Source organism: Marmota flaviventris, chromosome 2 (genome assembly GCF_047511675.1).
Source record: "Marmota flaviventris isolate mMarFla1 chromosome 2, mMarFla1.hap1, whole genome shotgun sequence".
Taxonomy (NCBI): domain Eukaryota; kingdom Metazoa; phylum Chordata; class Mammalia; order Rodentia; family Sciuridae; genus Marmota; species Marmota flaviventris.
In genome coordinates, this window is record NC_092499.1 from 92,034,115 (window position 1) to 92,061,297 (window position 27,183).

Consider the following 27,183-nt stretch of genomic DNA (forward strand, 5'->3'; position numbering starts at 1 on the left):
AGACCAGAAAAACCTAAGGACTATTTGGTACTGGGAAGGAAACAGATGAGGGAATAGTTCTCCAGGAAATGAGAGCTCATCACCATCTGATAAGCCACATACTGAAAGAAGTTAAGGAAACACTGCTGATGGCTCTAAACCACTCCTCCCTCTTTAAGCAGTGCAAAGGTCCCACAGGCAGTTGTTCAAAAAGCAAAGGCCTTACCTAAACTGATGTCTGCTGCCTTTGTGAGAGGTGTCACTGCCTCATATGGGCCAAGTCCATATTGCTCTCTAAGCCTGTTTCCTTGCTCCAAGGACAGGATGACAGCCATTCGCTTATACCACTTCCTTTGGCCTTCTTTTTCAATGCTGTAGTACAGCTCCCCAGACTCCTTCCTATGCCCTTTCACCACTCCTGGAGGGTAAAAACATAAAAGAAGTCTGATGTTGTTTTGAGCTGCTTAGCACCCTCTCAAAAGGCAAGGCAGGCCTGAGACAGGGAACTCAGAGATCCAATAGTGACTCAATGTTAAGATTTAACAGAATTCCAGTTGTAAATTCCAAACAGTAACACTTAGGACATACTTAGCTACTACTATAGGATTAAGAAAAATTTCAGTTATGAAATAAACTGAAGCTTCTCGAGGCCACTTTTATGGATTGTTAGTGGTTCAAATGGTTCCCTTCAAGTGAAATGGCATGCGGTTTCTTAACAACTCCATTATAACTTACTAAACCTTTCCATTATGGTTTCTTTGGAAGCTGAGTGGTCACGTCTTATGTTAAGTTGTAGATGAAAAATAAGCTTTGCAGTGGTGAAGGCCTATAATCCCAGTGACTAGGGAGGCCGAGACAGGAGGATCACAAGTTTAAAGCCAGCCTCAGCAACTTAGCAAGGACCTAATAAGCAACTTAGAGAGAGAGTATTAAAATAAAAAATAAAAAGGATTGGAGATATAGCTCAGTGAGTAAGCACCCCTGGATTCAATCTACAGTACAAGAAAAAGAAAACAGAAAAATGACATTGTTGTAAAAAAAGCATGTGTAAGTGTGTGTGTGCTGTGTAGCAAAATCAGAATAGAGATACAGAGTAAAGAAAAGAAAAAAGTAAATCCTCTTTCTTCTACCTAAGTTTTCCTCCCCGTTACCTACTTTCCTGTTCTTGCTCTGATTCAGAACCTGAATATAAGGTCCTTAGGTTTGGGGTACACAATATGGGGCATAAAAGGAAAATGGACTAGAATTCAAGCAGACCTGAGCCTAGGTCTAATTTTGCTGTGTGATTTTAGGAAAGGCCTATTTCCAATTATGTTACAAATACCTCTTCTCCTCTATCAATCAACAATCTACAGCATATACATACCACATATAAAACAAAAACAAGGCATTATTGAGCCAGGTGTGGTAGTACAAGCCTGTAACCCCAGCTACTCAGGAGGCTGAGGCAGAAGGATTTTAAGTTCCAAGCCAGCCTCAGTACTTAGCTAGGCCCTGGCTTAAAATTTAAAAAAAAAAAAAAAGGGGGGGGGGGGGGGATGAGAACATGGCTCAGTGGTAAAGTGCCCCTGGATTCAATATCTAGTACAAAAGACAAAAAAAAAAAAAAAAAAAACAAGGACTTACTGTTAACATTTTTCACTCCTATAAACAATTTTTTTTCTCTCCTATTAACTTGTGTTTAAGAAACCCAGAATCTCACCAAGGAAAAAAGTTACAGAGAAGAAAGCAGGCCTTGGTTCTTTCCTATCTGTTCCACAGAATCATTCCCCTTGTTTATTCATCTCCTAGCTTCAATCTCTATCACCAAACTAAGTCACAGAGATCAACTCAAAAAGACAAAGAAGCCCAAGGCCAAAAATACATTTAACACTAATGGAGAACTACTACTACTAGAAGCAATCTAGTGTTGACAATAGAAGACAGACTCAATAAATGGAACAGAGTCCCTACCCCTTACTGCCATTATTCACTCTGGATACTAAATTGTCTGTCTTAAAAGGGCCAAAAGTGAGCTCCTAACAGGGGCTTTGTCCTTCAAAGAACAAAAATGCATTTGATCCATACTGTGAATCAAAGATCATAAAAGACCCCCAATCTATGTGATGCTCCTAATTGATGCCTCATACAGCTGATGATGTTATCCAAAATTAACACAAATAAAGGGCCAAACAGCAAATACTCAGGGAATTCCAAATATGAGAGAGCTCGGAAGACTGCAACAGAAAGACGCTTTGCCCATTATATCCCAATCCATGTCAAGAAAATCCTCAGTCAGGATGTTTTTAAATGAAAAAAAAAAAACAAAAAACAAGCATCCCCAAATTAGTTCAGAGAAGCCAATATATTCAAAACTTAGCTCGTGAAATAGTAAACACACACTCAAATCCCTCACCATCAATAATATTGGCTTCTACAAAAATAAGAAGCAGCACCATTCTTCAAAAACCAAACAGCAATTGAAGTCAAGCATGCAAACGAAGCACTAACAACTTCTTCCTGTGTTAAAAGATCTGAATGTACTTGCCACACTCACCTACCAAGTTCCTATCAAAACAAGTAGCAAGTTTAAAAGTCAGTGGTGAAAGAACAGAATATGGAAATGAAAAACACTAATACTGAAAGTGCAGAACTCTGACAAATGTCACCATAACCAGTGATAAAGATTAACATCACCAGTGATGTCATATATCTCCCTTGGCTCCCATATGATATGGTGAAAGGGTACTTCAGCTCTTTAACATTCTTATAAAAAACCCGTAACTAAGCAAGGTATCATAGTGCGTTGTCTATAATCCCAGTGTCCCAGAAGGCTGAAACAGGAGAATCACCAGTTCAAGGCCAACACTGGCAACTTAGCAAGGCCTCAATAACTTAGAAAGACCTTGTCTCCAAAGAAATAAAAAAATAAAAAGGACTGGGGATGTAACTGAGTGGTAAAGTGCCTGGGTTCAATTCCCAGTACCAAAATAAACAAACAAAAAAACCCTATAACTCCAGGCTAATGAGAAAATATTAGACAACCCAAACTGGGGAACATTCTATAAAATACCTGTCTAGTACTCTCAAAACTGTCAAGGTCATGAAAAACAAGACAGACATTGCCACAAATCAGATGTGAACAAAGGAAAACATGATAGCTAAAAATACTGTGATATCCTGGATTAAATCCTGAAACAGAAAAAGGACATGAAAGAAAAGCTGGTGAAAACCATGTAAAGTGTGGAGTTTAGTTAATAGTATGGAACTAACATTAGTTTCTGACAAATGTGTCATGCCAATTTAAGATGCTAACAATAAAGAAAGCTGGATAGAGGGTACACAGGAACTTTGTGCTATCAGCATTCTGTACGTTGCAATTTTTTTTCTAAATCTAAAATTATTCCAAAAAGTTTATTTAAAAAATGCAACAAACAAAAAACCAAGTGGTAAGAATAAACTGTTTCATAGTAATGGAATCTCTGACTTTAGAGATCCTAGAAAAGGAACAGGCTGGAGGAGATGTCTTGGTAATTACTGACACAATAGAATATAGACAGTCTTAGGGCACAATCTCTACAGATCTAGTTCTTTTATTACCTGCACTGAAATACTCATCCTCCGAGAGAGCCGTCACTTCAGTATCAAGCGGGATGGGGTCACACAAAAGAATGTCTTTGCCCAACACATCACACTCGTACCCATCATCAAAGAGCAATTTATACTTCCCAGCTCCAACATCTCGTGTGATTTTCCCAGAGTAAAAATAGCCATTGGATGACCACTTGGCTACAACACGGAGCCCTACAAAGCTGTTCCCTGGAGAGGATGCATCTAAGCCATCAGAGGAGCCAGTAGCAGCCTGGAAAGGAATCTCTGGAGAATCACTTCGACGCAAAGCGCTAGCACCCAGGTCTGCTCGTCTCGTAGAATCTGGCACACGGGGCACAATTCGGGTGAAGGATTTATCATCTGGTGACATGCTGGGTGAAATGTCCTCTATGCCCAATGGGCCAGGCACAACTGTTTCTCTAAAGAGATAAAAGAGACAGAAAAAGGCAGTGAATATAAGACAGAAGTTCATATCTACCAATTTCCCCACTCCTTTGTCTATGGTTCTGGGTAGCCCATTCTTTATTAACCTTATCATAGGCATAAGTAAACTTGGGCTCTCATGGTCTCACTCTGCCCACTCCCCAGTCAGCATGGGACCCTCTTCTCCCTCTGAATACCCCACACACTCTCTACTCCCATCTGTTCTCTCTATTCCTATTATTTTCTGAACAAGTCACAGACTAAATTTATCTCACACTACCCGGGGTACCTGGTTCCAGTAGTCCGAGAAGGTGGGCGGCCCCTTCGCCCGCGCCCACGTGGCGTGACTGGAGCTTTCCCTCCCTGTCTGATGCCAAGGCCTGCATCACCATCCTCCTCACACACCGGCGCCCCTGTCTGACTGACCCCTTTTCTAGGACTAGAGAATGAAAACAGGTTAGTCTGATAGTACCTGCTACTGGATCCTCCTTCATAGTCTCCCCGTGGCCCTCCAACCAATCTACATGTGCTAGGGCAGCAGAAAGGTGGTTCACACATCCACCACCAAAATCTCAGCCAGAGAGTTCAAAGTATGAGATAACAAATGAAGGACATCTTCCTGTATGAATGTCTACTCCCTCCTGACAAAACTTCCTACTGCTGCCCTTAAAACCAGCACACCCATTTCTGCCCTTCAAAGGATAAAAAAAAAAAAAAAAAAAAAGCTAAGAGATACATCAAGTGGGGCCACCATCCCAAACTTCCTGTTTTCCCAACCAAAATGTGGGTAGGCTGCAGAATACAGGGGTGGTAGAAGCAACTGCCCAGCATTCCCAAAGTTCCCTCACCTGTTTTCTACATTTTCTCAAGGGCTTCTTTGCCAACAAAATCTACTTTCCACAGGGCTCCTCCCATACCAACCCCAAATAGGAAAGGAATAAATGGAGATGAAGACGAAGTCAATTCATCCTAAATCGAAGACAGGGATTTCCCATTACTCCCCTTTTCTTGTGATATTAGAATGTCAGCAACCCTGCCCCTGCTGTGACTCTCTCTTGGGAGACCCTGTCTGCACCTCAGTTTTCCTGGGCCTCCTCGAGAGCTGGGTAAGGCAAAATCTGCAGGTTCTGTCCCACTGGTTTTTCCTTTGAGTGGTCCGGCTCCTCTCCCTGAACTGCCACTGCTGTGCATGGCTGAAAGACTTGTCCCACTTGACGTGCGGTGTAAACTGGATGCCTTTGAGGAGAAGGAGCTGATATCCCCCAGATCACCTGAGGAACCCCCAGTCTGTGAAGGGGAAACTTCAGTTTCACACTCCTGACACTCTACAATTGGTTCTTCAGTCTCCTGCAGAGAAGAAATGGATACAAAAGCTAAAAGAAAGCAGAGTAACAGTGCCAATGTGATGGTTTGAAAATCCTCTAGAGATAGCAAGAAATTTCAATTCAGAAAAGTGAAAATCAGGAGGGAACTTTCTGAAATAATAGAAATGTTCTGTATCTATTTTGAGTAGTAGTTACATAAAATTGTCAGAACTCCTGAAATCTCAGATACTTGGAAGGCTAAAGGAGGAGGACTGCAAGTTTCAGGCTAGCCTGGGCAACTAACTCCTTAGCAAGATCCTGTCTCTAAGGGGAAAAAAAAAAAATCAAAGGTCACTCAATGCTTAGGATCTGTTCATTTTACTGGGTATATATGAAATCTCAATAAAAAGTAAAGATAGCAAATGATTAATAAGAAAGAAACCTTTATACTGAGCTGTTATCTTTTTATTGGAAAAGTTTGCAACCTTTTGTTAGCAAAAATTCTAACCTAGAAGACAGTGGTAATTTCCTTAGTGAAGAAAAGCAAGGAGGTAGGTAGTTAGGTTAGAGGAGAAAATGGGTCATTAGGAGTCCTTCCAAGTATTTCACTAACAGTGGGCAGGGGCTGGAGTTGTAGCTCGGTGGTAGAGCGCTTGCCTAGCACGTGTGAGACACTGGATTCAATCCTCAGCACCACATTAAAAAAATAAATAAAATAAATGTATTGTGTCCATCTACAACTAAAAAAAATCCAAACAAACACAAACAGTGGCAGCATTAATTACACACTTTTTAACATGATTTTTCTATATTACCTTTCAATAAGTGATCAAGGAAGCAGACAATTATAGTAAAAAATGGACTAAAAATGGTTATCACTGTAGAAAAAATGAAGACCGAAATGATTGTAATCAATCTATGAGTTTTCAGTACGAAGGGAACAAAGAATGTCAATTTGGCTTCATCTCACATTCCCACTTTAATGGGCTGGTAGTGGCTGCATAGAGCCTAGTTTTAAGCCTTCTGAGGCTAAACCCCAGGGTTCAAAGGACCAATCAGCAATGTCCCCTATAGGCACACAATAAAGAAATTACAGCATACAGGTTACAACATCTGCCATTGAGTGTAGGCTGTTCACATGACACTGTGTTAAATGTCAGAAAGGATACAGAGAAGTATAATATGACTCTTCCATCAACAAGTTTACAGTCTCTCTGGGAAGACAATATGCAATGTACACACATACATACACTTAGCTAATCCTATGAAATTATTATTTTTTACGTCTCCCTTCTTTAAAATCCATAACATAATTCTCTTTTTTTTATCCTACCTTTTTGGCTACTCCTTTTTTTTTATTTTTTGCATTTCTTTTTTTTTTATTTGCTCTAATTAGTTATACATGACAGTAGAATGCATTTTTTAAAAATATATGACAGCAGAATGCATTTTGACTCATGGTACACAATTGCAGCACAACTTTTTCATTTCTCTGGTTGTACATGATATAGCATCACACCATATATGTACCTAGGGTAATGATATTCATCTCATCCCACCATCTTTCCTGCCCCCATGGCCCCTACCCAACCCTCCCTTCCCTTTGCCCAATCAAAGTTCCTCCATTTTTACTATGCCCTGCCCCATTATGGATCAGCATCCACATATCACAGAGAAAATTTGGCCTTTGGTTTTTTTGGGATTGGCTTACTTCACTTAGCATGATATTTTCCTTCTCCAACTCCATACATTTACCTGCAAATGCCATAATTTTATTCTCTTTTAATGCTGAGTAATATTCCATTGTGTATATATACCACAGTTTCTTTATCCATTCATCTACTGAAGGGCATCTAGGTTGGTTCCACAGTATAGCTATTGTGAATTTAGCTGCTATAAACATTGATGTGGCTATGTTACTATAGTATGCTGATTTTAAGTCCTTAGGGTACAGACCGAGGAGTGGGATAGCTGGGTCAAATGGTGGTTCCATTCCAAGTTTTCTAAGGAATCTGCATACTGCTTATCAGAGTGGTTACACCAAATTGCAGTCCCACTAAAATGTATGAGTGTGCCTTTTCCCCCACATCCTTGCCAACACTTATTATTGTTTGTATTCTTGATAGCTGCCATCCTGACTGGAGTAAAGATGAAATCTTAGATTTGCATTTCTCTAATTGCTAGAGATGATGAACATTTTTTCATATATTTACTGATCGAATATACATCTTCTTCTGAGAAATGTCTGTTCAGCTTCGTAGCCCATTTATTGATTGGGTTGTTTGTTTCTTGTGTGTGTGAAGTTTTTTGAGTTCTTTATAGATCCTGGAGATTAGTGCTCTATCTGACATGTGGCAAAAATTTGCTCTCAAAATGTAGGCTCTCTCTTTACCTCATTGTTTCTTTCTTTTGCTGAGAAGAAGCTTTTTAGTTTGAGTCCATCACATTTATTAATTCTTGATTTTATTTCTTGCACTTTAGGAGTCTTGTTTTGGCTACTCCTTTTTATGCTTCTTGATTTGCATTTCTCTAATTGCTAGAGATGATGAACATTTTTTCATATATTTACTGATCAAATATACATCTTCTTCTGAGAAATGTCTGTTCAGCTCCGTAGCCCATTTATTGATTGGGTTGTTTGTTTCTTGTGTGTGTGAAGTTTTTTGAGTTCTTTATACATCCTGGAGATTAGTGCTCTATCTGACATGTGGCAAAAATTTGCTCTCAAAATGTAGGCTCTCTCTTCACCTCATTAATTGTTTCTTTGTTTTTTTTTTTTTTTTTTTTTAAAGTTCCATAGAAGCGGAAGTATTTAGTGTTAAGTATCCTAATATTACATTGAGAAAGAAACTGCTCTTTTTACTTATTTATTTATTTTATTTATTTATTTTTGAGAGAGAGAATTTTTTTTAATATATATATATTTTTTTTTTAGTTTTCGGCAGACACAACATCTTTGTTTGTATGTGGTGCTGAGGATCAAACTCGGGCCGCATGCATGCCAGGCGAGAGTGCTACTGCTTGGGCCACATCCCCAGCCCTCATTGATTGTTTCTTTTGCTGAAAAGAAGCTTTTAGTTTGAGTCCATCACATTTATTAATTCTTGATTTTATTTCTTGCACTTTAGGAGTCTTGTTTTGGCTACTCCTTTTTATGCTTCTTTTGGGGCTCCTTTATCTCTGCCTTTAAAACTGGTATTTTCCAGGATTCTGTTCTCATTTCTTTCCTCATTCTTATATGCTTTCCCTAGGTAGGTTTACCACACTCAACCCCTGCGATCTAACAGTACAAACTCAATTAAATTACTGGCATTTAATTGAGACACAAACACCTACCAAATTCTTCCCCTTGGATGTACCGGACACCTGAAATCTAACACATTCAAAACTCAATCTATGAACCTCTTATTTCCTTGCCTCTATGAATGAATCCTAGATATCCACAGTGCTTATCACATCCCCAGCAGCTCTATCTAGTGAAGGCAAATTTTTTTCAACCAAACTTCCATAAAAGAGTTTTAAAAGGGTAAGATTTCCCTGCTACATAAATACTATTAATATAAATACCATTTCTATTTCCCAACCTCATACTCCTACCAAACCACTCTTCTTTTCAACCATCTTCTCCCCTTCCTCTATTATCTACTAGTATCCTTCCAATCACTCTCACATGATGACCTTAACTACTGGTTCACAGCCCTCCTGCCTTCCCCATCTCTGCTTCTATCATCTTCTCAATGGCTCACATCCATTAGATGACTCACAGCAACTTCCTAGTTTTCTGAACTAATTACCATCATTATCCTTTTCCTCTACTTGACCTCAGCATCTACTTATAGGTTCTTATTGTACACCCCCAAAGTCTCAACTACAAAGAAGCCACTCTCCAATTACTATCTCCTATTATCCAACTTTCTGGCTCTAACTGGATCCAAGTTAGTACAATCTGCCAAGATCACTTAACTAAAGTAGGTGTCATGAGCCCAGAATGTAAGATGATTTATTTTCTCAGACATGGCAAATAAGTAGGGGTCTTAGGCTATATCTCAGTTTACAGCAGGTCCAAAAATCAATAGCCAGCCTAACTGCCTTTAAAACAGTAGAGGCTCCTACTCTTATAATGATTGGAGCCAAAGTTCTAAGTTAGCCTGTTATGGCTTTATTTTTTTCCCCCAGTTTAAAGTGATTTACTTAGGGCTGGGATTGTGGCACAGTGGTACAGCACTTGCCTAGCACGTGTAAGGCACTGGATTCGATCCTCAGCACCACATAAAAATAAATCAAATAAAGGTATTGTGTGTCCACCTGAAACTAATTATTTTAAAAAATGATTTATTTAACAAAATTGCTATGATTTACATCTTACTGCATCAATCCAAAAGTGAATATGTTCACTTATTTTCCTGTGTATTGCCCCATATGCTATATGAAGACAGAAATCTTAACCATCTTCTCTGGATATAATACCAAAATAGAGTACAGTGCCTGTCACAAATGAGGCCCTCAGTGAATGTTTACTGAATGAAGGATCTTGTCTTGCAAACCAGAAGCCTACTTATTTTCTCTGTCTCAGTTCACAGTACCACCATCTATGTAGCTACCCAGCGTCATATTAGATTGCTCCTTTTGCCTAAATCTTCACATTCAGGAGTTCACAAGGGTCTATCAATTTTTCCCTTTATATATTTCTTGCATCTATTCTCTCCTCTCAGCCCTTACTGCCTCAGTACTACCTTGACATTCATTATCTCTTTCCTAAATTATGCCTCTAATCTCAACCCACTACAATTCACTGTCATCCTGTCGCCAATCTGACACTTCCAACATGCAAATCTGAGCATGTAACTCCTTCTCCCAAAAACTTTTAAATGATTCCCACAACACAGGAGATAAAAACATCTACCCTCTTGGGCTGGGACTGTGGCTCAGTGGTAGAGCACTTGCCTAGCATGTGTGAGGCACTGGGTTTGATTCTCAGCACCACATACAAACAAATAAAATAAAAAAGCTCATCAACAACTAATAAAAATACTTTTAAAAAGTCTATCCTCTTTTCTATGACATATAAAGCACTAGGCCCTAGGCCGTTACCAATCTCAATAGTACCTTTACTCAGCCTTCCTTACCAAACATGTTTTTGTCACTGAGAGTAAAAATAATAATCCAGCATTGCATCTACTTTGCATTCTGTTTGGAATATCCTCCTACCCTACCTCTTAGTGTTATCTGCCATACTCCTCTGAGCACTATATCTTCTGTGAGGCCTTTCGACCTCCTCAAATAGGCTTGTAGCCTCCATCCCTTATTTCTAGCATATCCTCCAACCCTTCTACTACAGCAGTCAACAAGTTCTGGTCTTGTTACATGTCAACTGTAAGTGCCTACAGATCAGGAACATTATCTCTTCATCTTCACAGTCCCAGTGTCTGCCACAGTACTAGGAAACTGCTGGCAAACACAGGAAAAAAATCTTCAAAAGATGACAAAAGAAACAAGAGCTGTAAGAGATGACAGAAAGCAAAGTTCTTCATTGTTATGTTTTCTCTCCTTCCCAGAACATGAATAGTTTTACACCTAGGAGTATTCCCCAGAGTTCTCTGCCCAAATCCCTGTCCACCCCACACACGTCTGTTATGTGCTGCCCACCAACTGTTTCTGTATGCTCTTTGCTTTCTGCCTCTGTGCCTCTGCTCACCAAGCCCTTTCCTCCTATCTCCCAATATCTAAAATCTTTAATGTCCATCTCAAAATGTTTTTTCTCACCCAAAAAGACTTAAACAAAATTATCTTCCAATGAATTTATTCCTCCTTAGAACTACCATGATATGTGCCTTTCTTTTGGCACATATCACTTTTTGTCTTCAAAGGCAGCATTATGTAGAGATTGGGAACACAAGCTCTGAAATTATACCACCTGAATTGAATACTCATTCTTCTATTGGCTCTACAAAACTTTAGTCAATATTTTAACTTCTTATGCCTCTGTGTCCTCATCTACAAAATGATAATAATAACCCTATCTTATCTTACAGCATTTTTTTTGGAGGGGGGGTATCAGGGATTGAACCCAGGGGTGCTTAAGCACTGAGTTGAATCCCAGCCCCTTTTTTTTTTCAATTTTTTTTAATGTTGATGGACTTTATTTTATTCATTTATTTATATGCACTGCTGAGAATCGAACACAATGCCTCACACACTGAGCTACAACCCCAGCCCTTATATCTTGAGACAGGGTCTTACTCAGTTGCTTAGGGCCTCACTAAATTGCTGAGGCTGGCTTTGAACCTTTGAACCTGCAATCCTCCTGCCTCAGACTCCTGAGCCGCAGGGATTATGGTGCTACATAATGCACCGTAGGGATTATGCCCGGCTCACAGCAAAATTTTGAGAATTAAATAAGTTAGTTCACTAAAGTTCTTATAATAATCCCTGGTACATAACAAATGTTATGTGAGTAAATATTAAAGTTATTATTTAAAGATTAGTCTTTATTATTATTTTATTTAATTAGTGTTTAACAAACCATACTCCATAGACATATAATAGGCATTATCTTAATATATGTTCAAAGAAAAATAAGTTCAGGAAGTACTTGGTTAAACAGACTAAAATAGCCATATTTACCAGAATTCTTCTCAGAACCTTAAATGTGATTATATGTGAATTTCTATGACGATGGTGGTAGTGATAGGGTTGAATAACATTTGGTATCTTACACTTATTCATGACCATGAAACTCTTCCCTCTATCTAACAGTACTATTGTTTCCAGAAATATATACTTTAGAAAGTATCAGAATAAATACTAAATGAAGTACTAAGTATAACAATATAGTGTATCTGGCACAAATACACAATATATTATATATTACTGTATATACTATACTATATACACAATATAATATATTCTATTTAATATACTGTGTGTGTGTATATATATTACCATGTATACAGTATATTGTATATACTGTGTATATAAAATACAGTATATCTGACACAGATATATTATACTAATGTGGACTACAGCAGTTTCAATTTTTCACGAAGGCAAATTATTTTTCAATAAAACTATTGAGTTCATAAATTCCCCAAAATCATGACATAAAAAATTCCATGAACAGGGCTGGGGTTGTGGCTACAGCACTTGACTGGCATGTGTAAGGCACTGGGTTCGATTCTCAGCACCACAAATAAATTAATTAATTAAATAAAGGTCTATCATCAACTTAAAAAAAAAAAATCCATGAACAAAAATGCTTTAAAAAATATTTAATGGGGCTGGGGTTGTGGCTCAGCTATACTCATCTAGCACGTGTGAGGCCCTGGGTTCGATCCTCAGCACCACATAAAAATAAATAAAAATAAATGTATTGTGACCAACTACTTCTAAAAAATAAATATTTAAAAATAAAGTTGAGCCAAGTATGATGGCACATGCCTATAATCCCCAGCTGCTTGGGAGCCTGAGCCAGAGGATTACAAATTTGAGGCCCTAGGAAATTAACAAGACTCAGTCTCAAAATTAAAAAAAAAGCTGGGGATGTAGCTCAGTGCATGAAGCTCTGAGTTCCATGCCCAGCATTGAAAAGAAAAAAGAAGATAAATCAATATTTTATAATATTTTTGAGAATCTGTATATGATAAAGAATAAAAGACAATTTCTCAAATTGATGTCAAATGTTATCTAACATGAGGATCACAACTGTATATTACTGAACAATAGGAATGTTCCATTTAAGAAACATATATACCAGAGTTTAATTCTTCCTAAGCACAACTTTCTACATGGTTAGCTCACAATTATGCCACGATGTAGGGTTAAATAGGGTTATTATTATCATTACAGAAAAATGTCTGGATAAAGGAGATAAGAAAGGAGGAAGATAATAGTTGTGCCTCCTATCAATTAATAAAATAGTTCCACATACTACCATATGTACCAATAAAGATCTCAGATCTTTAGAAAATCTATCTAATCTCAGCCAATATTAAATCTAAATTAAGTCAATAAATGACATTGTTCATTAACAAGTCAATAAATACCAATATTATGTACTGACGACATATTAGTAAGTCCATAATGAATCTCACTGAAAAACTAAGGTGCATCTCTTACCAACAAGTCCATGACCTATGACAATACACAGATAGAGACCAAAAAAGAATATAATGACTAGACATAAAAAACAACAAGGAGGGGCTGGGATTGTAGCTCAGTGGCAGAGCACTTGACTCATACATGTGAGGCACTGGGTTTGATCCTCAGCACCACATAAAAATACATAAACAAAATAAAGATATTGTATCTATGTATAACTAAAACAAATTAAAATAAAACACAACAACAAAGAAACACATGCATCTAAAAAGGGAATTCTAAGCTTCATCTGAGTTTCAAAAGATTTAAAATGATACATAAAATTTTTTTAAAAAATATTTATTTATTTATGTATTTTTTTAGTTTTAGGTGAACATATTATTTTGTTTTTATGTGATGCTGAGGATCGAACCCAGTGCCTCATGCATGCTAGGCGAGCACTCTACCACTGAGCCACAATCCCAGCCCCTGATACATAAAATCTGTATACATGAAAGATTTAGAGATTTATCAACCTGTTTTTTACAGAAAAGGAAAAACCTAATGGGACTGACCAAAGATCAAAGAGCAAGCCATGCTTGAAGAAAACACAGAATACAGAATTTCTCTTTTTTAACCCAATTCTTATATCTTTTATAATAATAATAATAATAATGAGGAGGAGGAGAGGAAAAGGAGGAAGAGAAGGAGGAAAACCAAGTATTAGAACTAGTGGCATAGGAAAAGGGGTGTGCAAGATGAGTTTTCAATACAAAGAAACTTGCCACACAGACCCAGGGTATTACCTCAGTAACTTTTCTTTCTACTTCTGTTCCATCCACATAATATACATCTGTGATGACACGGGTGACAACTGTACGCACTTCACGGATTGTTCTCAAGTGGCGATGCAAGACATGGCCATGTGGAGGATGAGGCATATCAAACTCTTCTTCCCCCTATGACAGATACAGAACACAAGCACAGGTCTAACGGTAAATGCCAGAATCACAAATCAACTTCTTAATGATGAGTGCTGTTCAGAGGATTCATGAATCTAACATGATGAAACTTTCCAGCTGCTTTGCTTTCTATTCATCTATAGATAAGTCAGAAAATGGACCAGCTATATAGTCAGACACTAGAAAGATATGTGTCAGCATGCCTTGATGTGAAATGACCTAATACTGCTTATGTCTAGGGGTATTTAAGCAAATTTTGATACTTAAAAGTACATTATTCTTAGATTATAATCTTTCTCATTTTGATGATGCCTTGTTAATTAACATACAAATTTACAGTTCCAACTGTTCTTTAGATAAAAAGCAATGCCAACTGAACTTTATGAACTTCTATTGTTAACACATTTCTACTACTCTTATCCTCTTACCTACTCAATTTTTACTAGTACTCACAGTTCCCTACACTATCCTAGGAACCTGTTCTTCCTCTAACCTCACTTTCATCAGTCCCATTGTCTCTAGTCTTAGCCTCTTTCCTTTAGTTCCCAGTCACTTTGGACCCTTCCCTATCTCTCTATGCCTGTCACTGTTCTTTCTGATTCCACTACTGTGATACACTTTATTTTCTACTGTCTGAATTCCTGGAAATGCTGGTGAAACAGATTTAGGGGAGAGATAATTAATTAGCTCTAATAATTAGAACAAAGGATGTGAAATGGAAACAGAAGGAAAAGACTGTGGAGAAAATTGTAGGACCCAGACTGTATCCTTGCTTTCTATTCCACTAAAGGCCTATTTGACAAACTAGCACTAGTCCACTTTCCCTAAAACAATACCCACTGTAGAGTTAACTATAATTTTCACCACCCTAACTCTATCCTGGATAAGCTGCTTTTCTTTGAACAAAACTATACAAAACTTCTAAGAGTTGTCATTAGGAAGAAGTGTTACAACTTAAATTCTCAGTATTCAGTCAAAAGCAAGGCCTCTGAAGTGTTCTGGTATGCTCTCACCTGGCTATGGAGTGACTCTGTATCATCCCCAGAAGCACTGACTGGTTTCTCACCACTTCCCCTCTCAGTCTGCACGGTGGCATCTTGTTTTCCAGAGGTCTGATCCACAGTACTGGTCCCCTGCTCACATACATTCTTTACTGTCTGGGTTGCAGCTGAAACTGTTTCTGGGACCCACAGAGAACGTTCCATGGTCTGGATTCCTATATTATTTTGGGTAGGCCTTTCAATCAAGGCCTTACTAGATTTTTCCTGATTGGTGTTCTGTCCTTTCTGGACTTCTTGTACATCCATCTCCATCACTTCTTCTTGAGGGCTGGATGGCCCCTGTGTGATCCTCTGATGTGAGGCAAGAGAGGCAGAATCCTCAACAGGACTGATGGGCTTCATAGGCTGTTCACTCTGCCTAATCCTTTGATCAACTTCCAATTTTTCTTTCTCCTCCTCTTCTTGAGTACTTGGAAAATGGAGTAAGTTCCCCCTAAAATTAAAACAATGTGTTGTGGTGTGAACATGGTTCCTTCCCTTTTAAACTCATGTGGTCATACGGGATTAAGAGGGTTGAAACTTAATCCAACTATCACATTTTAGAGGTGGGACTTGAGAGATAATTAAGATTAGATAAGGTCATAAGGGTAGGTTCCGCACAAGTAAGAGACCTGAGCTAATACATGCAACTCCCTCTCTTTTATAATGTGATGCCCTGCCCTATCATGAGACTCTTGACAGCAAGGCCACGACCAGATGCAGCCCCTTGACTTAGGAACAGAACTATGATCCAAATAAACCTCCTTTCTTTATAACCTACCCACACTGTGTACTATGTTATTAGCAACAGAAAATGGATGAAGTGAACCAGGATGTTGTGTCAAATAAGACAGAAAACAAAAGAGAAACAGAGAATGTATAGTGGCAATGGGGAACTCAGACAATTTTAGTAACACAAGGATGAGAGAAATTACTATGGCCAAGCACATCACTTTGTGAGGCCCATCACAATTGCATTCCTATGAACAAGTAATGGTAGCAGGACCATTCCATCATGAGGCTAAAATGGTCATATCATTTCTTCCTAACAGTAGTTATGACCACTGAAACCTAATGCAGGAAAATAAGGTGAAAATTAAGATGTAGAGACATCACTGAAGTCACAGACAATACAAGACAGCTTAGAGTTCTACTTCAAAAAAAAAAAAAATCAACTAGGTTAAGATGTCTCATTTGTTAATGAATAGGTCTAAGATTCCTTAACTGATACCTAGCATTACAGATACCATTTATCTCCTCCTGGCTAATAACTTTAAGAAATCAAATCCAATCTTTTTTTTTTTTTTAATATTTTTTTATTTGTTCTCTACATGACAGTAGAATGCATTTTGACACAACATACATAAATGGAGTGTAACTTCTCATTTGTCTGGTTATACATGATGCAGAGTTACAAAGGTCATGTAATTATATATGTAAACAGAGTAATAATGTCCAATTCATTCTACTATCATTCCTACACCCATGCCACCTCCCCTCCCTTCACTTTTTTTCTGTCTAGTCCAAATTACCTCTATTCTTTCCCCTCCCCATTGTGAATTAGCGAAAACATTTGACCTTTGGTTCTTTGAGATTGGTTTATTGCACTTAGTATAATATCCTCTAGTTCCTTTCATTTACTGGCAAATGCCTTAATTTCATTCTTCTTTAAGGCTGAGTTATATTTCATTGTGTATATATACCACAGTTTCTTTAGCCATTCATCTGTTGAATAGCACCTAGATTGGGTCCATAGTTCAGCTATTGTGAATTCAGCTATTATGAACAGCTGTGTATAAATGATGTGGCTGCATCATTGTAGCATGCTGATTTTAAGTCTGTAGAAATAGACTTAATAGAAAGCTGATTTACTAGAACATTAAGTTGTTTTACCAGGAAGTTTTTTTTTTTTCATCCAACACAATTAACTACCCTAATGTGGAATGCCCTGATGTCAAATTACTGCATGTGTTAGACCTGCCATCCTATACCTTTTAAGTGTGGCCACATAAAGATATTTGCTGATTTTCTTGATAGTAGATGTATATTTCTTTTAAGTATTGAAAAATGAAACCAGGGGTGCTCTACCACTGAGCTACATTCCCTGTCCTTTTTATTTTGAGATGGAATCTCAACTAAGTTGTTGAGACAGGCCTTGATCTTGCAATCCTCGCACCTCAGCCTCCCAGGTCATTGGTAGAATTGCAGGCATGTGCCACCATGCCAAATAGAATATTAAATGTTACCACAAATATTTTTCAAAAATTCAAAATGTGCATATTGCAAGTTAAACAGCTTAGATATAAATAGAACTTGCATTGCACTTTATACTGCTATGTTACACATCTATTCAGCAGTTTGTCTCCAAGGAAAGTGTTGCTTCTACCCTAATGTTGACAGTCTCTGAGTACTATTATTACTTTCTCCTGGAGTAGCTTTGGTTTTACCTTCCCACAGCATGAAGGGACAGCAAATAGCCTCCACTAATAATAATGACTTATAAACATTGAATTGCTATGAACTTGAAATTCCATTATTCAATGTTGCACTCCTACTCTGCCTTACTATCAGAAAAAAAAATCATAGTACTTTAGTGCATATAATCTAATTCCCTACAATAACTTCCAAGAATCACTTCTAATATATGCCTAATTAGCATCTTTATCACCTTTTCTTAGGACACAAAAAATCCATGCAATATTTACCTCCATCCACCTACAATGATCTTAAGTAAGGCAATTTAATATCTGGCTGAGGGGAGGGTGCAGTTTGAAATGGCCTGCCTGGCCTCTGGCTATAACAAAAACCCTTTAAGCTATCAGGAATTTGATGAACTGGAGAACTCTATCAGGGGTTTAAAAAAATGATAGGGGCCATCAGTTGCATAGCAATGAATCAAGGTTAGTGAACAGGAATCAGAGCTGAAGAATATTTATTTGCAATGGCAGTCTCCACTAACTTGGAGACAGTACAGATGGGAAATCAACCCTTCAAGGATTATTTGCAACTTCTAAGGAAAACAAATGACCATCTCCAATTAACAGTAAGAGGACATTTCTAGAGGTCAGCCATCATTACAGCTCTGCCAGTCTGAGAAACCGGAGAGCTACATACCAAGTGTGGCTCTTCCTGAGTCTTCAGTGTTTACAGTTTTTATTTGAATGTCTTCAGAAAGACATGGACACCATCAAGTAATTGAAAATATAAAATCCTTTGCATCTCACAATGATACTTAAGGAAGAAATTTAATAAATGAAAAGGAAAGTAAGCTTTGGTTTGAGAACCTCTTTCCAAACTACAACTCATACATAAATATAAATGAGTGAATGGAATAGGGCAATGGTGTGTTGTCTCTAAATCCAAGCTATTGCCCACAGAGTGTCAGGAAGTCACCTGTGGAAACCTCAGGCAATAAAGAGTGAAAGTAGAATGCATCCTCCTCCCATATGTGCAGTAGACACAATACACCTTTGAACACTGTTGAACACCTTTCCCTCTGAACACTGTTGGCTTTTGCACTTATCTAAGCACCTGTTGCTGCCACGTGATGGCCCAGGGGCTACTACAACAGAGCTCCTGTCCCCCCCATAAAAACACACTTGATCTGGCTCCCCCGAGCCTGCTTTCTCCTTTCCTGAGTTACAACAAAAAAGGATTTCTTAGGGTTTAAAATTGTCTCAAGCTCAATTATAATCATCCCTTCTCTTGTGCATGAGAAATCCAATCTTTAAAGGAGAAAGCTGTTGGTGAGATTCTGGTTTTGCTAGCTAAATGGGTATATTTACAGATAAAATTTCAGAGTAACTTGGTTCCTCAAAGATAGTTCTCAAAGATACAGTCCATTTCTTCTCATTAGTCTTTCCACTTAGGCATCAGTGATTTGCTCATTTATTCCACAAGCATTTGCGGAATGTCTCCTATAAATTAAATATCATGCTTTCTGAGGTGACTAGGAACTTAAATGTCCTTAACAATTCTCCAGAATAAAAAGGGCCCAGGCTAACTCCAAATTAGGAGGTTACATAGAAATTCATCTTATTCATCTTTATATTTAAAACATGTAACACATAGTTCAAAACGAGTGCTTAATACATGTAAGCTGAACAAAAGAATGAATATTCTCTGAATCAATAAGCTGAAAACTCTACTTAAGGTTAAATAAACAGTGATTGAGGGTGTAGCACAGTGGCAGAGCGCTCACCTAGCACACATGAGGCACTCAATCCTCAGCACCACATAAAAATAAATAAAGGTATTATGTCCATCTACAACTAAAAATTTTAAAAGACTAAATAAACACACACTAGTGCATTTTTAGTCTACATAATATTTAAATAGCCAGAATAAAGATTAAAAAATCCATTCGTAATTGACCATGCTGAGATCACATCTAGAATATGTTTCAGTTTGGGGTATCACATTTTATAAGGCATAAACTGAAATAAATCCTGAAGATAACCTTGAGACTGTAGAAACCACATCATATGTTTGTTGCTTTAAGTATTTGGCCAAAGAAAGACCGAATTTGGGCTTTCTCCTATTTGGGAGCAGCTCTCATTCTTAGCAGCTGAACTCACCTAGGTAGAAAGAATAAAGGAAGCATGAATAGCTCTTTAGGGCTTGCTTTGCTCTGGATCTTGAATGAGGAAAAGAAAACATTTTTAAGGTGTCTATGTTGTTCCATTCAGTTTAATATAATAGAAGATTGAGGAAGGATAAGGAATAAACTTCTGTGCTCTCAGGAACTTCAGCTGAATGTGGATCTATGCTCCAATGAAGAAGAGACACTCATAATGAGTAGCACCTACTTCTAACAAGTCTTATAAATGATCATATATAAAAAAGTACTGTATAGATGTGTAACCAATACTAGTTGCACAAAATAAAGCAATTAAAGAGATTCAATTCGCCAGGTGCAGTGGCTCATGCCTGTAATCCCAGCGGCTCGGGAGGCAGAGGCAGGAGGATTGTGAGTTCAAAGCCATCCTCAGCAATTTAGTGAGGCGCTAAGCAACTCAGTGAGACCCTGTCTCTAATAAATACAAAATAGGGCTAGGGATGTGGCTCAGTGGTTGAGTGCCCCTGAGTTCAATCCCTGGTATCCAAAAAAGAAAACCAAGAGACTCAATTCACCTTCTATATGAATTGAATATTTATGTTTAAACCTTTAAGATATCTAACATATCATTAGTTAAGCAAAAATGAAGGTAAGTCAAAAGCCAAAAGGGTCAGGATTCAATTAATAATTTCAATTACCATTACTTCCCACCCTTGAGTAAGATTACACATTTTACCTCATATATCTGTGTCCACTCAAAAATCATAAATTAAATACTATCCCCCAAGGTAATTTTATTCAGGGGTAAGGCCTTTTTGAGTAAGGTCATGAGGGCAGAACCCTCATGAATGCCCTTATAAAGGAGACCTCAGAGAGCTTCCTCATAGAAAGTGAGGCCCTTGCCCTCACCAGACATCAAGTTTGCCAAAGCTTTAAGACTTTCCAAAACATAAGTTACCCAGTGTAATGACAGCTTATAATAGCAGCCCAAAGAGACTAAGACATTGGGGTAGAACCTCTGAATGGAATTTCACTGCTAAAGTAAAGTCTATTTTTTTAAATACCTTTATTTTATTTATTTATTTTTATGTAGTGCTAAGAATCTAATCCAGGGCCTTGCATGTGCAAGGCAAGCACTCTACCACTGAACCACAACCTCAGCCCTAAAGTTCTATTTTATTTTGAACTTTTTCTTCCCCCTCAAGTATTAAGGTTGGTTTTTTTACCCCCTCCAAATATGTAATCAGAATTCTTCCCTCTTTAAAGACCAAAAGCAACTCATTACCACACTAGCAATATTCAGCAGATTCCCCTACCAAAATATCAGAAATTTGGTATTTATCATTCTCATGTTAGCATTGCTCAAATGATTAATGTTAAAAGTACAGGCTCTGCCACTCAAGTTCGTGTGTGTGTGTGTATTCACTGATGAGATTTGATGATAAATTAATAAGAGCAATACAGAGGCAAAAAAAAAAATAATTGCTTTCTGGGTGTTTAAAACCAAAAACTTGGGACAAAGTCAAGGAAGTAAAAGGGCTAAGGGAAAAGCAGCCAACATTTGGCCCTTGCCCTCTAAGGTCAGCCAGGATACACAGAAAAAGGGGACCCCTCTCTGGGCCCTGCAACTCTGGTTAATAGAGAGGACTCTAGAGAACAGTAAGCCAATCAGTGTACATTCTACAAAGAGGAGGGTCACTGGAGACAGAAATGTCCCTGATACTTTCAAGAGAAGCCACAAGTGGTCAGCCAGAGCCTGAGCCATCCTGGCAGGTGGCACCACTGGTAGAGGAAAGCTAAAGGAGCCAAGAGGCTTCGCACACATCTCCAAGAGTGATCTCTGAGGAATCTAAGCTGACTCTTAAGTAAAGCTGGAGGCTATGAAGGAAGGGTTCTTGTGTGAGAGTGTCTAATAATAATGATCACTAGAGTTGCAAATCTGTCCTGAGTTAATTTGAGTCTGATTTCATAGACCTACAAATCTTCCTAATCTCTTATACACTGAAGAACTTGATCTGTTTTTCACTGATAAGATTGAGTTACTGTCCTCATGGTTTTCAGAGACTGGCTGAAATACTAATTGTTTTTGTGCTAATTGTTTACAAAAAATTAATGCTTTGCTATTTTTATTGTTGTCTTAGCATGATCCCTACCCCTATGTATGCCTTGTCCAGTCACCTGCTATCTGCCACTGTAGATTTCTGAACTACTCTGATGCTGAATGCCCTTAATTGTCCACATCCCACCCAGAACAAGGATAGAGAACAAGGACTTTGAGTTACTTCCCCCATCTTCACCCCATTTCACCAGGAAGTAGCTTTGAGATATTATCACCCACTTTCCATCAAAATGGAAGCCAGAAATTGACAGTGGAGAAATGTAACAGGGGTTCACTTGATGCTTTGACTATATTCCTTGTGGCTTTGAAACTTACATGTTTTCTTCTTTTTCCCAATCTTCTTCTCCCAGACCTTTTCCTCCCTGATTTTCTTTTCCTTAACTTCTTCCTTCCTGCTCTTCTCCTCCCTGCTCTTCTTTTCCCTGATCTTTTCTTTCCTGATCTCCCCTCCCTAATCTCATTTTCTCTGAATCACCTCTTTAAAAACCCTGTTCCCCATGATGGGCAGAATCACAGCCTTTGGGACAGGAGTTCCCTGTGTTTCTCCTCTGCTTTAGCAAAGCAATTAACTTTTTCTTTTTTCTCAAAAAAAAAAAAGCCATAATTGCAACATATATATTGCAAAAAGTGTTGTCCCACTCCTACCAAGTTTATAAATCTTTAGATAAAAACAAAGCCATAAGAAAAATCCACCATGAAAATGTATATTAATGTCTCAATAATCACCAAAGGAAGAATCTTTGGCATCAGAAAAGAGCTTTAAAAGCAAGGAAATCCAATAAATTATAAGTAGTACACACTTCTTTCTCCATTAGTTACAGCTACATGATTGTACTCTGGTCACTATATACCAAGATTTGGAAACAGATGTTAAGAAAGCAAATTTTAGCAGCAAAAAAGCCTGGATAAAATTAATCCAAAGTGAATCAGGGAAGAATAAATAAGTCTCCACTTTAAGAAAGTTGTAACCATTCAGTTCTGTGTATAGGTCTGACCATGGAACAACTGCAATCAAATCCAGATTGCTTCCCATGTCCTGTTCTACCAAAGGTTAATGTTCCTAACATTTTTTTTTTGTTAGTTTTCTTCTTTTTCCCTTTGCCCCTCTATTTTAAATCACTCTAATAAAAAGGATACAATGCCATCAATAAATTTAGTAAAAGCTAGGCCATAATACCACTTTTAGAATCACACAAAGTGATATTTGACACAATGAGTCTTTTTTTGAACACAAAAGAGGCTCTGATTTTCTTGCCATCAAGGCCAATGAAGTCCTAAGAATATCAACAAGCTCACATTTAATAATCAGATTACCCAGTAAAGGCACTGACATGTCTCTTCTAACTATTTCTAGAACACAGAAAAAATGCTACCAATACACTATTAGGGATATACCTACTAACAAATTATCATCACATTATCTATTTTAAAAAAATCAATGAATTCTAGAGATGAAAGATACTACTTAATAATGAAAATACAAGTTTACTTCCATTGCCATTTCTTTTTCCCCTATGCTAAATGTAAGAATCATATATTCCCAACATGGTACTTTGTAATAATTTAAATAGAAAAGAAACACTTTGACTCAAGAGATTTTTTGTTGTTTGCTTTTTCTTGCTTCAGAGTATCCTAAAAGGTTATGAAATAAAGAAATTATGGAAAAATCAATTCATTAAGGTTGAAAAACTTTTTAAATTTGAGATATTAAGCATCTCATATGTTGCCCTATAGGAAACTAAGAGAATAAAAATCTGTTAAAAGCAAACATTATTTCTTCAGCTAAGAAAAAAAAACAAACCTCAGAACAGAATAACATATTAAATTTATGAAGACTGAGTCATTTTGAACTAATACAACTGGCAGATAAAATCTGTATCTATAAAATATTTACTAAAATTTCTCATAACATCTCATTTATGACTCAATCCACATGTCCTAGTTCCCCAGACTAAAAAAAAAAAAAAGCTCAAGCTCACAAAACAGTAGCAGTACATATGAATTTTGGTACCAAACAAAATTGATATACCCCCAAAAATGCTGTGAAAATAAATTTTACCTGATGGGTACAGAGGTGGGATCCTCACCCACAGTCTCATCCTCTTGTCGGGCTTCACAGATACAGCTAAACACGGACATGGTCTTCTGGGGACTAAGACAATACATTAAAGCAATATATGGTGTTAGTTTAGGAAGAAAAAGTACCTCTGGAGATTATCCTTTAAGAGGGAATCCCTTCCCTGCATTCCAAACACCAAAATGCAAATTCTTTATCATATTTCAAAGTAGCCTAATAAACTTTCAAGTAAGATTCACTGGAAATAAGTAGACAGAGTACTATATTAAATACTATAAAGATGTGATCATTAAAATCCAGAATGTAAGAAACTATAGAATGTGAGGGATGGAGAGGGGAATATATAATTTTAAGAAAGCATTCAGACCTATCAATCAAATGCAATTTTGACACAAACTGTAAAAAAAAAAAAATGAGCAGAGAAATCTGACCACTGGATATTTGATAACACTAAGAAATCACTGTCAGTCAGGCTTAGTGGTACATGACTATAATCCCAGCAGCTCAGAAGGATAAGACAGGAGGATCACGAGTTCAAAGCCAGTCTCAACAACAGCAAGGTGCTAAGCAACTCAGTGAGACCCTCTCTAAATAAAATACAAAATAGGGCTGGGGATGTGGCTTAGTGGTCAAGTGCCCCTGAATTCAATCCCCAGTACCCAAAAAAAAAGAGAGAGAGAGAGAGGGAGAGAAAAGAAATCATTGTCAATTATGTGGTTGACTTTTTAAAATAAAAACCCTTATGTTTTAGAGATAGCATTAAAATATTTACAGATAAAATGACATAATGCTAGAATTATCTTCAAAATAATCCAGTGCAGAAGGGGGTGCTGGAAGTATTTATAAATGAAACAAGAATGGCCACAAGTTGGCAATCTTTGAAACATGGTCATGCTTTATATTTCTATTTTTGTTAGTGCTTAAAAGTTTCTATCACTCCTGAAACTTTCCATTGTAACATGATTGAGAAATACAGTGATGCCAAGAAATTTGAATACAGTCCAGTTACAGGTAACACTTAAAAGTTTCACCTAAATGCAAAGGAAGCAGTGATCAGTTATAATATTCTAAAAAAAAAAAAGCTTACTTTTAAGTGACTTCTTATGGTGAACTCAAAGGTAAAAATCAATGATCAAAAATTTTAAAAAACATTTTCTTACATACCAAATTTGTTTCACAAAGATACTAATGAATTTCATCTCATTCCATTATCTACTATCCCAACCCTCTGCTCAAGGTTTTTTTCTCCACCTTACATTATGCCCTAAGGGTTCAAAAGCTTCAGCATTACATTCAATCCCCTTTGAAAATGCACATATACAGGCTAATAACAATTGCCTGGCACACAATTCTGCTAAAGTCAAAGAGACCAGATACAAATGCCACTTTCTTCAACTTTTATGACCACATATCATTAATGGGTCTTTTGAGCAGGGGGTATTGCACAGTGGTAGAGCACTAGCTTAACATGCACATGGCCCTTGGTTAGATCCTCAGCACTGGAAAGTAAATGGGGGGGGGGGGGGGTTGAATTTTCTACCAAATAAGAAACATAAGGTGCTCATTCAGATTAAATATATAAAAGTCCAGAGAGCAACTAAGACATGGCTAAGAATAGATCAAAGAATTTGGAGATGGGTCAACATAAATGAAGGTTGAATTTAGTATACTGACAAGTATTAAATTTTATTTTTAAAAATCCAGATATCTGTCAAACATGGTGGTAAATGCCTGTAATCCTAGCACCTCTAGAGGCTGAGGCAGGAGAATAGCAAGTCTGAGGCCAGCCTGGACAACTCAGCAACACCCCTGTCTCAAAGTTAAAAAAAAAACAAAACAAACAAACTTAAAAAGGGCTAGGAGATATAGTTTAGTGGTAGGGTGCCCTGGATTCAATCCCAATCTATTTTATCTATCTATCTATCTATCTATCTACCCCCTCTGTTACCCTCAAAGCCATGGTTCAGTTTGCTGCCTAACTTTGAAACCTCAGGATTACTTTTCATTCTCTCTCTCTCTCTCTCTCTCACACACACACACACACAATTTTTCTTTAAAAAATTTAAACATGTGACAATAGTAAATCTGCATTCACAAATAACAACCACTGGCTATAACTGAACAGGGATATACTGTTTTAAATGGGGCACCTATTCAGTTTGCCATTCTCAACACTCCAACAGTCTTGTACCTAGTCTATTTTACTTACTTAAAGTACCTGTCTAGCCTCTGATTGAAGAAACCTGACCCTTATTTAACCAACTACTGTTAATGTTTTCATGCTGGATGACTCTGGTCAAAAATAAATGAAACAATTCTCTCACAGCCACAAGATGGCAAAGCTTCACCATGAAAACTATAGTAGGGGATAACACTTTCCTCAAAGCATTACGGCATTCGTGACAAAGCAAAAATAACAGCTCAACATAGTAGTTAATTTGGCAGAAAGAAGAGAGAAAGGCCTAAGGCCTGTGGATGAGTACAAAAGAGCAGAAGGAACAACGTCCACAGTTCATTCTTGCTCAGTCCTCTATTTTCTCACCAAAAGCAAGAACAATGGGGAAGAGGGGCGCACTCTCATGAATAAGAGCAAAGTCCTCTAAACGCTGAGTTTTAGGACGATAAGCCTTAAATAGCAAAGTCTTGGACTTAAAAAGTATTAATAAGAAAGCCTCTGATCAAGTCAAAACATTCCTCAATCTATGCTGGAGTTTCATGCTAAGTTTGTATATCTGCTGATAAATCATCTTCCCTTCATTACCAGAAGCTTTATATTGAACTCCTCTAAATAGCAACCAGTTCTGGTTACCTGGCAACAGCCTCAGCAACAGCAGATTCATTTTTTCTTTCACCAGTTGCAGGCTCTGAATAAAAATAAAAGAGAGGAAAGAGAAACAGAATTCAGTATCACAACTAAAAACCTTTATCCTGCTCTACTAGTATCTGCAACAAATAACAAAAAGAAATAGAAATAAGACTAATACATGAACATAAACAAATTTCTTATAATTTAATGGTAAGTTTTTCTCATTTCTACCAATTAATTCTAATTTC

The 27,183-nt window shown here is 37.5% G+C and overlaps 1 protein-coding gene across 3 annotated transcripts in view; it reads right to left on the minus strand.

The window, feature by feature from the left end:
- Window positions 1–27,183, minus strand: part of Tp53bp1 (tumor protein p53 binding protein 1) — an 80,384-nt gene that overhangs the window by 9,448 nt on the left and 43,753 nt on the right. For all 3 annotated transcript variants that reach the window (XM_071608178.1, XM_027926026.2, XM_071608179.1), the window contains 8 exons: window positions 26,939–26,993; window positions 24,112–24,204; window positions 15,349–15,829; window positions 14,180–14,332; window positions 5,069–5,340; window positions 4,283–4,432; window positions 3,559–3,989; window positions 206–397 (listed from right to left, as the gene is read on the minus strand). In XM_071608178.1, coding sequence (XP_071464279.1) covers window positions 206–397; window positions 3,559–3,989; window positions 4,283–4,432; window positions 5,069–5,340; window positions 14,180–14,332; window positions 15,349–15,829; window positions 24,112–24,204; window positions 26,939–26,993 — 1,827 coding nt within the window. The remainder of the gene's footprint in view (window positions 1–205; window positions 398–3,558; window positions 3,990–4,282; window positions 4,433–5,068; window positions 5,341–14,179; window positions 14,333–15,348; window positions 15,830–24,111; window positions 24,205–26,938; window positions 26,994–27,183) is intronic.